The following is a 14,872-nucleotide window of genomic DNA, read 5'->3' as shown; positions in this document are numbered from 1 at the left end:
TTTGTTTCACTGTGGACCTGAAATGAATATGTAAATAGATAATTATGTGACACTGACCACCTGAAAGTCATCAAAATCACTGGCATTAAGCTAATTATCCCAATAAAGCTATGAATATTGAAACAAATGATTTAAAGACACATCAAGTCTTGCAAAAACTTTATTTTTCTGTCCTTGTGTTCCAGGTGTGTTGACAAATGTTCATTTGCAACATGATTTAATGGAGCTGATGAAGTAAAGTCATTCTCACAGTCTGTTTCTCTGCAAAAAACCAACACTTTTATCCTCTTCTCAGGTGACACAGAGCCTCACTGCGTGTACACTCGCGTAATGTCATTGAATTTGCCCTCTGGAGCCTCATAGTTTGTAATTGGAGGTGTGTAACAGGGACCCTCGTGCTGGAAAGGGAACACGTCTGTATCTGGGCTGACTGCTGCTTTATAAAGCTCTTCTGATTCCAGCTTCAGCTCGTCCAGCGCTTGCCTCTGAGCCTCCAGAGCCTCCTGGATGACGTCCATCTCTGTCTGATGCTGAGTGCGCTTGAATCGGGACCACTCCTTCAGCAGATGGGCTCTGCGCTCGCTCTCCTCAAAAGAGAGTTTGGGAGCCTCGCGGATCCTGGAGTGTGAACGAAATCTGATTAGTTTGAGCTTCATTCAAATCACAAGTTCCAGAATGTATATAACCTTTAGTCTATTATTTATACCCATTATTTCTTGAAAAATCAGTAATTAAAAAGTGAGTAATATAAGAAATTTAACATTTTGGTGGCTACACTACTGGTCAAAAGTTTTTAAAAATGTTTTTGAAGTCTCTTTTGCTCATCAAGACTGCATTTATTTTATTAAAAATACAGTAAAAACAGTAATATTGTGAAAGATTATTACTATTTGAAATAGCAATTTTTCTGAGTGAATATATAGTAAAATGTAATTTATATCCAGTGATCAAAGCTGAATTTTCAGCATCATTACTCCAGTGTCACATGATCCTTCAGAAATCATTCTAATATGATGATTTGATGCTCAGTTATTAATAATGGTTATTATCAATGTTGAAAACAGTTTTTGCTGCTTAATAATTTTAAGGAAATCATGATACTTTTTTCCAGGTTTTGTCAGGACAGAAATAAAATAAATTTTAAATATATTAAAATAGAAATCAGTTATTTTAACCCTTTCACTGTCAGTATTTTATTGCCTTTTGATCCTGTCACATAATTTACAATAATAAAATAAGAATTTTATATTATATATATATATATATATATATATATATATATATATATATATATATATATATATATATATATATATATATAATTTTTTTTAAATATACTAAAATAGAAATCAGTTATTTTAACCTCTTTTACACATTGTTTTATTCCCTTTTTTCCTATCACATATTTTATTATCATAAATTAGAAATATATTTTAAAATAGAAATCAGTTATTTTAACCCTTTCACTGTCATTGTTTTGTTGTCTTTTTTTCCTATTACATATTTTATTTTCATAAATTAGAAATGTAATATATATATTTTTAAATATATTAAAATAGAAATCAGTTATTTTAACTTCTTAACTGTCTGTGTTTTATTGCCTAAACAAAATCTCATAGGAACTTCAATTTTTGTGATACCAACTTCAAATTTGGAGGACAACTTAGTCATGGCTTTAGCTTTGACTGTATGGCATTTTTTTTGTATAAAATAAACTGTTAAAACTTTTTTACACTCTCATTTTTTAAGTGCTTTCACTTCAATAATCTACAGAGTGTCTTCTTTAAAAAGAGACCAACCTTCAGTCTGTATTACAAAGCATTCATCTATTTAAGTCTGGATAGTGTATTTTCACGTCTATGTGCAAAAAGTGGGGTGACATTAAATATTTCACAAGTATTTCATTGTATTTTTGATCAAATAATAGTGAACATAAGGTGAACTCTGACTAGGGTTGCAAAATTACGGGAATTTTCAAAGCCAGAAACTTTCAGAAACTAATGGGCAAAATTGCAGGTTAGCCTATAACAGGGTTCTTAAATGTAGTTGAAATAACATCTTGCAGCATAATTTTGATTAAAAAAACCATATTTAATGCAATTTTAGTTAAATTTTTACCCTGACATTCACACAGCACACTACAGTAAAAAAACTGTAATATTGTGAAATATAACCACAATTTAAAATAATGGTTTTCTATTTTAATATACATCAGCATCATTACTCCAGTCTTCAGTGTCACATGATCCTTCAGAAATCATTCTGATATGATGATTTGATACGCAATTATCAATGTTGGAAACTCTTGTGCTGGTTAATATTTTTTATAACCTGTGATACTTTTTTCAGGATTCTTTGATGAATAAAAATTTAAAGGACAGCATTTATTTAAAATAGAAATCTTTTGAAACATTATACACTACCGTTAAATTTTGGGGTCAGTAATTTTTTCCTTTTTTTTCTTCTTTTTTTTTTTAAAGAAATTAATACTTTTATTCAGCAAGGATGTGTGAAATTGATAATTGATAAGTGATATTAAAGTGATATTGTTAGAATAGATTTCTATTTTGAATAAATGCTGTTCTTTTTAACTTTTTATTCATCAGTGAATCCTGAAAATAGTATTACAGGTCCCAAAAAAATATTAAGCAGCACAATTGTTTCCATCAATGATAATAACAGAGAATCAGATCAGCATATTAGAATGATTTCTGAAGGATCATGTGACACTGAAATAAATAACACATAACAATTGCTGCAAAATATTTATTTTACATATTTACTAAATTAGAATTAATTGAATGCGAAAAAGAAATTTCATGTTATGACCAAACAAATTGTTTATATTTATGTTTGTATACGATACATTTTATATAAATATTATACATTTATATACATTTCCCAAAATGTCCCATAAATTCTCATAAATTCCCGTAAATTCCCATTAATTCCCTTAAATTCCCAGTATTTTACCTGGTCTCGTCGAAGCTCTTAGCTGATGTAATGAAGTCTTCAATGGGAATCAGTTCTGGAGGAACTTTCTCCAGCCGTTTAAGCTTCTTCTTCAGACGCTCTTTCATCATCATCTCTCGCCGCGGGTCCACCTTCTTCTTCTTCTTGGGCTCTGCTCTGTTGGATCAGACAGAAAGATCAATGTTTCATACAGTTAAACACCATAACATGGCAAATTCATAGTTTCCAGGCCAAACTGCTATATTTTCTACAGTAAACACATGAAATATGACAGTCACATGGTATGCAAGAAACTTCAGCAAGTATATTTGAGAAGAAATATGATGATTTAGTAGGAAATAGTGTTTAATATTAGTATCTGCACTGACCTTAATGGCACAGATGTTTTCAAGGAAAGCATTGATGTGAACCAGTGACTTTGTCTGACTGCAACTACAGAGCTGCTGCTGTAAAAGAGTGATTTATCATCATCATCATGACCTCTATGAGAGAAATACTAATATTATCATCAGGCGCACATACATTACAGTTAAATACATACCATGATGCTTGACTCGATATAATCCGGCTTACAGTACGACACACAATCCCCGCCATAATTTACATCGACTTTACAAACATCAAATATGAGAAATTAAAACCGTTTTACACCTTCCGGTGTCCAATGTGGATCTGTAGGTCATGGTAAAAACACATCCGTTTTACATACGCACTTTCCACATTCTTATATTTTCATTTTTAAAAAATCCTTGGACGATATTTGGCATATTAAATATAATATTTATTACATAGATAATTTAATGTAAGTTTATGTGTAAAATGATACATTTTTTAGCGTAATGTAATATTTGATAGATTCGTCGAATGTTGTGAAGTGAATGTTGAGGGTTATTGGGTGAAAGGTCGGCGCGGTGTGTTTCGCTCAAACGATCAAAAGCACCATCACAACTGCAATCACTAACATGTCTCTCCTGAGAGGTAAACAAACTTTATATGTTTTACTTTGAATTAACGCGTTATATTAAAACTATTCGAATGATTTGTTTGTTTTATCCGCTTTTCCACTTATACACGAACTTCAATGTCACTTTTCCCTTCTGTTTCCTATTGGAATTTATTTTCTCGTTTTATTTTCTTTGAAATATTAATAGAAGTGCAGCTAAGTTTCTGTTTATTTAAAGGAATTTTGTCTTCAGCTAATTATTGAGAGATTCAAAGATTAAATTTTGAATCATCATTATAAATCATAGCTTAATATAAGCAAGTAAAAAGATTGACCTGTTCTGTGTATAAAAGTCATAAAAAAGTCAAACTGTATAAAAGTCATAGAAAAGTCAAACTGTGTATGAAAGTCATAACTGACAGAATTAGGCTAAAGGTGAGGTGAGTGACACACATTACAACTCTTGTTTACTCTTTATCATGAGGTATTTTAAAGTATCTTTTGTATATTGTTAAGTGTTTATTTTCTTGATATGAACTGCTGGAAACTGCATCTCTCTTCTAGGTGTGTTCATCGTCTCGGCCAAGAGGACACCGTTCGGCACGTATGGAGGAGTTCTGAAGGACCACAGCGCTACGGATCTGGCGGAACATGCCGCAAAAGCTGCTCTGGCTGCTGGGAATGTGGCTCCGGAGCTGGTCAACAGTGTCATCGTAGGAAATGTCATGCAGGTGAGATATGATATGTATTCTAAGACTGGCCAATTTTGAAATTTTGGATTATTTTGCTTCAATAACTTGTCTTCTTTCAGACTAGTGGAAAGAAAACATCCAAAATACACATTTAAAGGAGCAATATGTAAGATTTTTGCTGTAAAATATCCAAAAACCACTAGGCCAGTGTTATATATTTTCTTCACTTGAGTACTTGCAATATCCCAAATGTTTGCAACGATTTGTAAATCGTGAGAAAATTTAAATTTTAACCAAGGTTTTACATGTTTTAATAGACAAGGGAACAACTGTTTGGTTACATTTATAGACAGAAAACTAATTATTGTTATATAGCTCAACAAGTTTAGTCTTATTGTTTAAATCTAATTTTCTTGAGTCTCATGCTTTACCATGCTTCAGAGAAAAACACTATTTTGTGAAGTAGCTAACATAGCATAATCAGATGCAGCTTTATTTTTAGTAACAGTAATACAGCATTTTCTCCATCATACAATACGTTTAAAATTAATTGCATGTCATTTATCAACACAATCATCCAGCATTTAATCTGATATTGTAAAATGGATCTATCTTACTGCAGTGTGTAACAGTGTCTCACAGCAGCCGCCGAGTGAACGCACACAGTAACGTTATAATATCATTTTCAACACTCTCAAATGTATCTAATATGATAAACAAAGCTGCGTTTCCTCATACTCATGACCGGAAAAGCGGAAGCGGCGCCGGCGACTGTGTCATAATAAAAGTCCCGCTGCTCATGAGGAGTGTGTTGATCAATCGCTCCAGCTCCTCGTTCAGCTCCACAACACTCACTCCTGCTCTGCTTCACACTACAGTAACGTTAATAATCCATGAACATGATTTCATCCCGAGTCCTATCCCGATTGTTTTCCACCGGCTGTGAGGTGGAGAACACATGTCCCAAGATTCCTCGCTCAAACTTGGCGTCATCAAACTACGCCTTTGTTTTGAACAGGCCTCTAGCGGACAGAAAATATTACATATTGCACCTTTTTAAAGGCACAATTCGCTTATTCAAAACAAAGGTGTAGCTTGATGACGCCTTGATTTTCGCGGAATCATTTTGCTAATGAGAGACGATTGTGACACACAACTCGAGAGCAGTGGAGCTTTTATTATGCTGCAAACGCAGCTTCCGCTTCTTCCGCTCAAGCGTATGTGGAGTAATGGAGCTCTGTTTTATCATATTAGATGCATTTGATTGTTGAAAGTTGTTATAATGCTAATGCGTTCGCTCGGCAGCTACTATGAAACACTTGTTGCACACTGCAGTAAGATAGATCGATATTAGCCGTGGTAAATCAAGAAAACGAGATTTAAAGGATTAGTCCACTTTTAAATAAAATTTTGACATGCTAAGTTATAAAACATGATTAGTTTTCTGTCAATGAATGTATCCAAACAGTTGGTCACCTGTCTAATAAAATATATCTAAAATATATTAAAGTGTCTTTGATAACGCAGGTAACGAGGGTAACGCAGGTATGATGTCATTGATAGGCGACAGACTTTTCTCTGGATTTAAACATTGTTGGAAACATAATGAAAGTACACTAGTCAACAAAATATATAACATTGTTCTAGTGATTTTTGGATATTTTAATCCCAAAATCATACATATTATGCCTTTAAGTGTTCTTCAGCAGCTTTACATACAACAAAATTTACAGTTTTATTCTTATTCTGAAGGCAAAATGTGGTCAAAATGTATTTATTTTTTCTGGCTGTTGACATAAAAAGAGAGATCCAAAATCTGTAAAAACCATTAACTCTATTATGTCAATAAAATAAAACATGAATTTTGAACCCGGCTTCATCCAGTGTTCAGATTTCTGTTCTGAAAATATATGCAAATATATGCATATTTAATGAGATAATGCCTCATTTGCATATATATTTTACATTTATAATTTTATTTTATTATTTATAATATTTATTTGATATAATATTAAAATTGTAACAAAAGTAGCAGTCATTCATCTAATATATATATATATATATATATATATGATAAAATCTGTGTATGTATGTATGTATATGTGTGTGCATACATACATAAATAGACAAATCATACAAGTAAAATTAAGCATCAAACATTATGACGGGATGGATGACTGATACTTTTGTAACATGCCAATTCATATTTATTATTAATCCAGACTAATTTGACAATATGCTCACCAATATATCATATATCCCAATTTATTACAGCTCAGCATTTTACGCTTGATCACAGCATTATGACACCACTGATCCATGATAACGTTTGCACATATCAGACTGATGACACAGTGGAGAAGGTCTGGTCTTCTCAAGTTCATTTTCTCTCTCTCTGTCATTCAGAGCTCTGCTGACGCCGCTTATATCGCGCGTCACGTGGGTCTGCGGGCTGGTGTTCCCATCCCAGTGCCGGCGCTGACTGTCAACCGCCTCTGCGGGTCTGGATTCCAGTCCATAATCAATGGAGCACAGGTACGAGCCCATATGAAACCGAAACGGTGCAATAATGTCCTGACAGGAGATGCTGATCAGTGTGTGTTGTGCTGTAGGAGATCTGCCTTAAAGAGTCAGAGGTTGTCCTGTGTGGAGGCTCAGAGAGCATGAGCCAAGCTCCTTATGCCGTCAGGAACATCCGCTTCGGAACCAAGTTTGGAGTTGATTTGAAGGTAAGGATCATCACTTGAAGTTTACTGATTCTGAATTTAAGGGTCATGTCATGGATTTTATATATATATATATATATATATATATATATATATATATATATATATATATATATATATATATTTGGGAAAAAAATATTATTTTCAACCCTCATTCTGACCCTCTGTCTGAAACGATTGTTTTTTAAGGCACGGCTCCTTTAAGGCTTGTCAGTAAACAGGCAATGTTATGATTGGCTAACATAATTGCATAGGAAACAGAATTAAAGCCCACTTGCTACACAGCAAAATCCCCAGAGTTAAATCAGCTCTGCTTACAGTACATATGGTCCCTCTCTAAATAGTGTTAAAGTAACGGTGAAGCAGAGTTAAAGTTTTTGTTTTTCTCTTTTCTTCAGTGATTCTGCTTGTTAACAGCAGGTGTTCATCACTAATGTTCAATCATCACTTAATTAATTGTATAATTATCTCATTAACTTTAGCTCTGCTTCAGTGTTACTTTAACACTATTTAGAGACTATATGTACTCAGAGCAGAGTTGATTTAACTCTGGGGATTTTGCTGTGCATTGCACAAAATGCTCCGAGCAAACATATAATCCTCTGACCAATTTCCGACCAATTCTTTCCGATGCTGGGATCCTTCTGAAGTCAAATATGCAAACAAGCTGTTTAAAATGTGACCGAATGCCAGTGGGCAGGCCTATGGTGAGATGATGTATAACTATTGGTTGAAGTCTTGCTGTGGAGGCGGTCATATGCAAATATATTTGATTGACGTATTTGATATCATGACCACTTTAATATTGAGGCTCCAATAATGAATTTAAATCGGCTTTTAGTGAGTGCAATAAAATGATTTTTAAAAATTACTATCTAGTATTGACAAATGACGATGAGTCATGGAAATTCATTGGTCAAAAGATGTTGAAAACCTTAATATCGTTAATTTTAGTTTTACTGTGCAAACACCTTTAAACGAACATTAAAGAGCATCTACAGAAAACTGTAAAAATAATAAGAAAACACACATGCAAGAAGTGGAAAAACACCCATACATAAGCAAAATAAATAAATGAATAAAATAAAAAATAAAATTGTAAATAGACATGATTTAAAAAAAAATAAATAAAATAAAATGGACGACATTAATAAAATAAGCAGAGGAAAGCAGACTAAACCTTATTAATCATTCAAAATCTCTCATATTTCTTCAGTAATCACATTTTTTATTACTAGTTAAAGAGATTTGAGAAGTGAGTCTGCCTCAATCAAAAAATGTCAGATAGTAGGAAGTGAAAAACAATTTGTGTTTATATTTAGTGTCAGATTTTAAAGTGGACTTCTTTGGGAGCTCTTCTGAGACTTAATAACGTGTGTGTGTATGTGTGTGTGTGTCTGTGTGTGTGTGTGTGTGTGTGTGTGTGTGTGTGAATCAGCTGGAAGACACGCTGTGGGCTGGACTCACCGATCTGAACATCAAGCTCCCCATGGGCATCACGGCAGAAAACCTGGCAGAGAAATACCAGATCACACGCGACGACTGTGACCAGTACGCCTATCGGACGCAGCAGAGGTGGAAAGCAGGTGAGCGTATCGACCTCACAGCGGCCCTGCGCCGGTTCACACACACTCACACACATCTCTCTCTCTGCTGCAGCTCATGAGGCTGGCTATTACAACGCTGAGATCGCACCCATCGATGTGAAAGCCAAGAAAGGGAAAGTGGCCATGACAACTGACGAACACCCCCGTCCACAGACCACACTGGAGCAGATGGCGAAGCTGCCGACCGTCTTTAAGAAAGGAGGAACCGTCACTGCGGCCAATGCTTCGGTGGGTGGAACTGAACAAACACCAGTGTGCTTCTAAACGGCATTTTAATTTTGTGATTTGATGCTCAAGAAACATTTCTAATTATTATCAATGTTGAAAACAGTTCATATTTTTGTGGGAACTGTGATTTATTTATTTTTTTCAGGATTTTTTGATGAATAGAAAGTTAAAAATTACAGAATTTATTTTATTTTTGAAGTATTAAAAATGTTTAATATTACTTTTGATCAATTTAATGGTCAAATTGGTCCTTGCTGAATATAAGTATTTATTTTATTTATTTTTCTTTTTTTCTCAATCTTAACCTCAAACTTTGATTGTGTATAGGTATACAAAAATATGAAGCAGCAGAACTGTTTTCAACATTGATAATAACTATGAAATCATCATATTAGAATGATTTCTGAAGGATCATGTGACACTGAAGACTGGAGTAATGATGCTGAAAATTCAGATTTGATCACAGAAATAAATTACATTTTAACATATAGTAACATAAAAAACTATGGAAGCTTGTTTCTGCCACTAAATAAAAAATAATAAAGCAAATAATTGCAAATTTTTTTCTCACAATTCTGACTTTTTTTTCTCGCAATTGTAAGTTTTTATCACGCAGTTCTGACTATATCTCACAAGTCCTACTTCAGACTTTTTATATCTAACAATTGTGAGGAATAAAGTCAGAATTGTGAGATTTAAACTTTTTTTTCGCAGAATTGCGATCGCAATTCTGACTTTATATCACGAAATTCTGACTTCATAACTCGCAATTGTGAGTTTACATCTCGTAATTGCAAAAAAAAAGTCAGAATTGTGAGAGAAAAAGTCGCAATTAATTTTTATATTTTTATTTTATGGTGGAAACAAGCTTCCATCAAAAACGTTATATTAAATTGTAATAATATTTCACAATATTAATGTTTTTACTGTATTTATGATCAAATAAATGCAGGCTTGATGAGAAAAACTTAAAAAAACAACCTTTTACCAACCTTGTATATATATATATATATATATATATATATATGTGTGTATATATGTGTATATATATATATATATATATATATATATATATATATATATATATATATATATATATATATATATATATATATAATATATATAAATAATGTAACTAAACAGTGCCACTGTAGTCATTCTGTGTTTTGCAGTGTGTATTTGCATGTCTTTTATGATGTCGTTGGCTCCACCCACAGGGCGTGTCTGATGGAGCTGCTGCTGTTGTCATAGCCAGTGAGGACGCTCTGAAGGCTCACAAACTCACCCCATTGGCTAGAATTGTGGCCTATCATGTCTCAGGCTGTGATCCCAGCATCATGGGAATTGGTGAGTGCAATATCCACCAACATATTCTTATATACTCAGTGGGGAAGAAAATAAATAACTGTATAATGATTTGTAAATGCAACAGGGCCTGTACCTGCCATCACTGAAGCCCTGAAGAAGGCTGGTCTTTCACTCAAAGACATGGACCTGGTGGAGGTATGATATAATAACATACTTTAAATAGGCTCATCACACTATGCATGTGTTGATATCTCTTTTAACTCCATATAACGGCCACTTAAATGTTAACTAGAGTGGATTTAGTTGGCGATGATCACGCAGATTTAATCCAGGGTTTCATATATCTGTCTGTCAGGTCAATGAAGCGTTTGCTCCTCAGTATCTGGCAGTGGCTAAAGCTTTGGGCTTGGACCCCGAGAAGACCAACGTTAACGGAGGAGCCATCGCTATTGGACACCCGCTCGGAGCCTCTGGGGCAAGAATCACTGCGCATCTCGTTCATGAGCTCAGGTAAAGACGCTCACAATAGCGGTGTTTCATTTTAAAGTGGTGAATTTGATGTGGAATATGGCATAAAACGTTTGCGAATAAAGCTATGTTTCCATCGCAAAATTATCACTTGATGGGAATTTGGTGCAAGAAATCTGTAATAAAAATGGGAGATGCTGCAAGCCAACGTGACTCTTTATTTCCTCAATCATAAATGAGTTTGTCTCAGAGCGGCAGATGAAACACAATAAATGCTGTCGTGTTTTCTTGCATTCGGATGCTGGTCGCAATCGTGAGAGACGCTTCTGGGGGGGATTAAACCAGATCATTTTGGTCACAGACTTTGGCTCAGGCGTTTCAGATTGATCAAATTAACGTTTGAGAGGCTGTGATGCGATTGGTCCGCTGGTTAGTCCAGTTATCCAATCACAGCCTCTGTTGAAGGCACAGGAGGTTTTTTTTGTTGCTGTCGCACGTTTATGGATTTATTCAGTAAATATGTTTCTATTGTAGTTTGTGCACGTTTTCTTATCGGATAAAAAATAATCCGCCTCAATTGAGTGCATACTTTTTATTTTATGATTATTTTTTTAGAATTTATGTGCATCTTGGCATTTCCATCTATCCTTTTTTTTAATGCAATATCTCAAAATTTGCATAAAAATAGGTGGATAGATACATAGCTAGTGTGACACATATTTACATGGACACTGTTAAATGTCAACATGAACTTATTGGTCTAAATGTGCATCATTCACTGATGCATGTTGTTATGAAGAAATCTTTTTAAAATGTAATGCAATTTGGCATATTATTATGATAACCTTTGTAAAATGTAATGCAATTTGCCTCTGAAATTACTTATCAAAAAGATATTTTAGCAATTGTTTATGCAATGCTACTTGCAAGTGGTTAACACCACAATTTAATGCTAGAGTACATCAAAGAGTACATCAAAGACAACAAAAACATACATTAAACGCATCAGACCTTATATTAAAAATCAGAAAAGAATAATAATACAATAAGAGTGTTTATAGTTAATAAGCAAAATTAAATACGTAGGTTTTAAAGGGTTAGTTCACCCAAAAATTAAATTACTCACCCTCATGTCGTTCCACACCCGTAAGACCTTCGTTCATCTTCAGAACACAAATTAAGATATTTTTGATGAAATCTGAGAGGTATATGACCACATTTAAGGTCCAGAAAGGTACTAAAGACATCGTTAAAACAGTCATGTGACTGCAGTGGTTCAACCTTAATGTTATGAAGCGACGAGAATACTTTTTGTGTGCAAAAACAAAACAAAAATAACGACTTTATTCAACAATATCTTCCCTTCCCTGTCATTATCCGTATGAAGGTGCAACTGCGCTTCCGTGTTTATGTCTGAATGCCGGCTCAGTATTGGCCAAAGCTGATCACGTGATCAGCACGACGCATGCGTGTGATGCTGACGGACAATGATGAGTCGGCGTTCTGACGCAGAACCCGGAAGTGCTGGACGTAAACAACATATGAGAATGACAGAAAAGAAGAGATTGTTGAATAAAGTTATTTTTGTTTTGTTTTTGTGCACAAAAAGTATTCTCGCCGCTTCATAACATTAATGTTGAACCACTGCAGTCACATGACTGTTTTAACGATGTCTTTAGTACCTTTCTGGACCTTGAAAGTGTTGATTATATTGATGGAAGAGTCATTAACCTCTCGGATTTCATAAAAAATATCTTAATTTGTGTTCTTACGTGTGTGGAACGACATGAGGGTGAGTAATTAATGACAGAAATTTAATTTTTGAATCAACTAACCCTTTAAGTTTAGAAATAGCTCCGAAGTAGTCACATCATGGCAGTAAAAAGGGTTTTGAGTGTATTATTTTTAGGATGTGTAATCCTGATCATGCATTGCTGTATCTATACTGCATGAAGTCATGTGATGTGTTCTATTCTCTATCACAGGAGACGTGGTGGAAAGTATGCAATCGGCTCTGCCTGCATTGGTGGCGGTCAGGGAATCGCAATTGTCCTGGAAAACACAAACTGAGAACATTACAAACATGTTGAGGATACTCACTGCGAGCAAATCAAGTCAAATTCAAAACCTAATTCACACCGTCCCAAAATCTGTAAAGGAAAATCTGTCCACAAATGTGGAATAAAAAGTTTATTATTGTTCTTGTAAAATGTCTCCAGGATCATATGATTGGCATGTCCACGTGAAGCAGTGATGCAGCGGTTCCTGAATGTTTGGTTACAGTTCAGTGATGCCGGAAGCAATGTGCCTTGCTGGAGTTTTGTCTTTGTGCCTAATTCAACATCCTGCTGGATTAACCATCTCCATGCACTTCTGCTGTTTTCCAGAAATGTAATATATTCACTCAACTTCAAATAAACTCTTGATTATGGACTTCACTAGATGGTTTTGTATAGAATGTTTACTAAACATGTTGTGAGTGAAATCTTTTCATATTCACCCACCCGAACCCTGACTGTTCATATCAATAAAGAATGAGCTGTATAATACGACATGTGTAATGCTCAGCCTTTACTTTTTCCCTCTTGGCATGCAGATTTATTAATACATAGGTGGAGTTTTACATACTACAATCACAAAGGTGGATTAGCCAAGGCACATGGATTCAGATGACCTTTGGATGCACAACCAGTCTTTAAATAACTGACTTTGAGGAGATTAAAGGATATTCTTATTCTAAATCAGTTTTCTGATTCAGTTTGAGTTCATTAATTCAGCGTTGTCTTATATATACACTTACCAGTCAAAAGCTTGGAAACATTACTATTTTTAATGTTTTTGAAAAAAGTCTCTTATGCTCATTAAGGCTGCATTTATTTAATAATTAATACAGAAAAAAATAAAATATTGTGAAATATTATTACAATTTAAAATTATGGTTTTCTATTTTAACATACTTTAAAATATAATTTATATCCTGTGATCAAAGCTGAATTTTCAGCATCATTACTCCAGTCTTCAGTGTCACATGATCCTTCAGAAATCATTCTAATATGACGATTTATTATCAGTGTTGGAAACAGTTGCGCTGCTTAATATTATTTTATAACCTGTGATACTTTTTCAGGATTCTTTGATGAATAAAATGTGAAAAAATATCGGCATTTATTTAAAATAGAAATATTTTGTAACAATATACACAACCGTTCAAAAGTTTGGGGTCAGTAATTTTTTCTTTTCTTCTTTTTTTTTTTTGAAGGAAATTAATACTTTTACTCAGCACAGATGTGTTAAATTGATAAAAAGTGATAGTAAAGATTTATATTGTTAGAAAAGATTTATATTTTGAATAAATGCTGTTCTTTTTAACCTTTTATTCATCGAAGAATCCTGAAAAAGTATCACAGGTTTCAAAAAATATTAATCAACACAACTGTTTCCAGCATTGATAATAACTGAGCATCAAATCATCATATTAGAATGATTTCTGAAGGATCATGTGACACTGAAGACTGGAGTAATGATGCTGAAAATTCAGCTTTGATCACAGAAATAAATTATATTTTAAAGTATGTTAAAATAGAAAACTATAATTTTAAATTGTAATAATATTTCACAATATTATTGTATTTTCTGTATTTATTATGAAATAAATTAAATATATATATATATATATATATATATATATATATATATATATATATATATATATATATATATATATATATATGCGCTGATAAATATGTATATATATGATCAACCATATATATAAATATATATACAGTACAGTCCAAAAGTTTGGAACCACTAAGATTTTTAATGTTTTTAAAAGAAGTTTCGTCTGCTCACCAAGGCTACATTTATTTAATTAAAATCATAAATCACTATATCACTTAACTTGACCTTCTGATTCTAAAGCTGCTTTAT

General features: G+C 33.5%; 2 protein-coding genes across 3 annotated transcripts; one reads left to right on the top strand and one right to left on the bottom strand.

The window, feature by feature from the left end:
• Positions 1-152: 152 nt before the first annotated feature.
• On the bottom strand, positions 153-3,659 carry mrpl40 (mitochondrial ribosomal protein L40). Of its 2 annotated transcripts, none has more exons than XM_067393460.1 (4): positions 3,515-3,659; positions 3,342-3,416; positions 2,974-3,129; positions 153-618 (listed from the first exon to the last, which is right to left on the bottom strand). In XM_067393460.1, the coding sequence occupies exons 1-4, from the start codon at positions 3,568-3,570 to the stop codon at positions 309-311; spliced, it is 597 nt and encodes a 198-aa protein (XP_067249561.1). In that variant the 5' UTR covers positions 3,571-3,659; the 3' UTR covers positions 153-308. The 2 variants fall into 2 exon arrangements, with proteins under 2 accessions (XP_067249561.1, XP_067249560.1); XM_067393459.1 differs by having other exon boundaries at positions 155-618; positions 3,342-3,419.
• Positions 3,660-3,858: 199 nt separating this feature from the next.
• Positions 3,859-13,513, top strand: acaa2 (acetyl-CoA acyltransferase 2). Its single transcript, XM_067393458.1, has 10 exons — positions 3,859-3,951; positions 4,481-4,647; positions 7,015-7,143; positions 7,221-7,337; positions 8,773-8,920; positions 8,994-9,169; positions 10,387-10,516; positions 10,602-10,672; positions 10,833-10,987; positions 12,931-13,513. The coding sequence occupies exons 1-10, from the start codon at positions 3,936-3,938 to the stop codon at positions 13,013-13,015; spliced, it is 1,194 nt and encodes a 397-aa protein (XP_067249559.1). The 5' UTR covers positions 3,859-3,935; the 3' UTR covers positions 13,016-13,513.
• The last annotated feature ends 1,359 nt before the right edge of the window (positions 13,514-14,872 follow it).

This window comes from Chanodichthys erythropterus, chromosome 9, assembly GCF_024489055.1.
Source record: "Chanodichthys erythropterus isolate Z2021 chromosome 9, ASM2448905v1, whole genome shotgun sequence".
Taxonomy (NCBI): Eukaryota; Metazoa; Chordata; class Actinopteri; order Cypriniformes; family Xenocyprididae; genus Chanodichthys; species Chanodichthys erythropterus.
Note: the sequence above shows the minus strand (reverse complement) of the source record. Positions and strands in the feature narration are given on the sequence as shown.

Coding starts and splice junctions, on each gene's coding strand:
- mrpl40 (XM_067393459.1), bottom strand. CDS start 3,570: ATGGCGGGGATTGTGTGTCGTACTGTAAGCCGGATTATATCGAGTCAA. Junction 3,130..3,341: donor AAAACATCTGTGCCATTAAG/GTCAGTGCAGAT, acceptor CTGATCCAACAG/AGCAGAGCCCAAGAAGAAGA. Junction 619..2,973: donor AAGAGCTTCGACGAGACCAG/GTAAAATACTGG, acceptor TTCACACTCCAG/GATCCGCGAGGCTCCCAAAC.
- acaa2 (XM_067393458.1), top strand. Junction 8,921..8,993: donor GCAGCAGAGGTGGAAAGCAG/GTGAGCGTATCG, acceptor TCTCTGCTGCAG/CTCATGAGGCTGGCTATTAC. Junction 10,988..12,930: donor CATCTCGTTCATGAGCTCAG/GTAAAGACGCTC, acceptor TCTCTATCACAG/GAGACGTGGTGGAAAGTATG.